Below are 1,181 nucleotides of genomic sequence, written 5' to 3' on the forward strand. Positions count from 1 at the left end.
TATTCTGTTGAAAAGCAGCAGATATGCCATAAGGCCGGTTTCTCTTCGCTCATGGCCAGATTAAAAAAATAAAAATAAAATAAAATCAACAATGCCCATTTTGTACAAGGTATGATTGTTTGAGAGAATATATTTAATCATTATGCTCTATTTATAAGTGTAAAATTATAATCACCATGTTAAGCTAAATTTCAATAATATATTTCAAGAAATAAGCATTTGATTTCTAGTAAAATTTTCATACAGTAAAATTTTAGGAAACTATTAAAAAATCAAAACAATCTCTAGGTTAAACACAAATAAGATTTAGTTAGTGAGGTGTCGCTAAATTACGACAAAAAGTTATGATGTCACTCCGACAGTCGCTAGTTATGATGTCACCCTGACCGTCGCTAGTTATGATGTCACTCCAACAGTCGCTAGTTATGATGGCACCCCGACAGTCGCTAGTTATGACGTCACCCCGACAGTCGCTAGTTATGACGTCACCCCGACAGTCGCTAGTTATGATGCCACCCCGACAGTCACTAGTTATGATGTCGCCACTTATGATGTCACCCCAACCGTCGCTAGTTATGATGGCACCCCGACAGTCGCTAGTTATGACGTCACCCCGACAGTCGCTAGTTATGATGTTACCCCGACCGCCGCCAGTTATGATCTCACCCCAACCGTCGCTAGTTATGATGTCACCCCGACCGTCGCTAGTTATGATGTCACCCCGACAGTTGCTAGTTATGATGTCGCCCCGACAGTCGCTAGTTATGATGTCACCCCGACAGTCGCTAGTTATGATGTCACCCCGACAGTAGCTATTTATGATGTCAACCCGACAGTCGCTAGTTATGATGTCACCCCAACAGTCGCTAGTTATGATGTCAACCCGACCTTTGCTAGTTATGCAACTCCTTATTAATTGACAACAAAACTCTAAATGTTCAGGCATTTGAAATGATTTATGAGATATTAAAAGAATTATCACAGATTTGAAATTACATTATTTCAAAATTATCTTTTGTTTGAACGTTAAACTCGATGAATGCACATTTTTTTGGAACATTTAGAAAATAATTGTAATTTTTTTATGATTTATTCCAGATTGTTTTTTATTGAACTTTCAAATTTAAAATGAAGTATTTTTTGTATTTTCTAAACATTTGCTAATTTCTGAAAGTGTGCAA

General features: G+C 37.3%; 1 protein-coding gene across 1 annotated transcript; it reads left to right on the forward strand.

The window, feature by feature from the left end:
• Positions 1-362: 362 nt before the first annotated feature.
• Positions 363-916, forward strand: LOC110440800 (uncharacterized protein DKFZp434B061-like; the record flags this gene model as incomplete). The annotated part of the gene is made up of 1 exon (XM_021483934.1): positions 363-916. A coding segment is annotated over one exon (554 nt), but the record flags the coding sequence as incomplete, so codon positions are not given.
• Between the last annotated feature and the right edge of the window lie 265 nt (positions 917-1,181).

This window comes from Mizuhopecten yessoensis, unplaced genomic scaffold (genome assembly GCF_002113885.1).
Source record: "Mizuhopecten yessoensis strain PY_sf001 unplaced genomic scaffold, ASM211388v2 scaffold709367, whole genome shotgun sequence".
Lineage (NCBI taxonomy): Eukaryota > Metazoa > Mollusca > Bivalvia > Pectinida > Pectinidae > Mizuhopecten > Mizuhopecten yessoensis.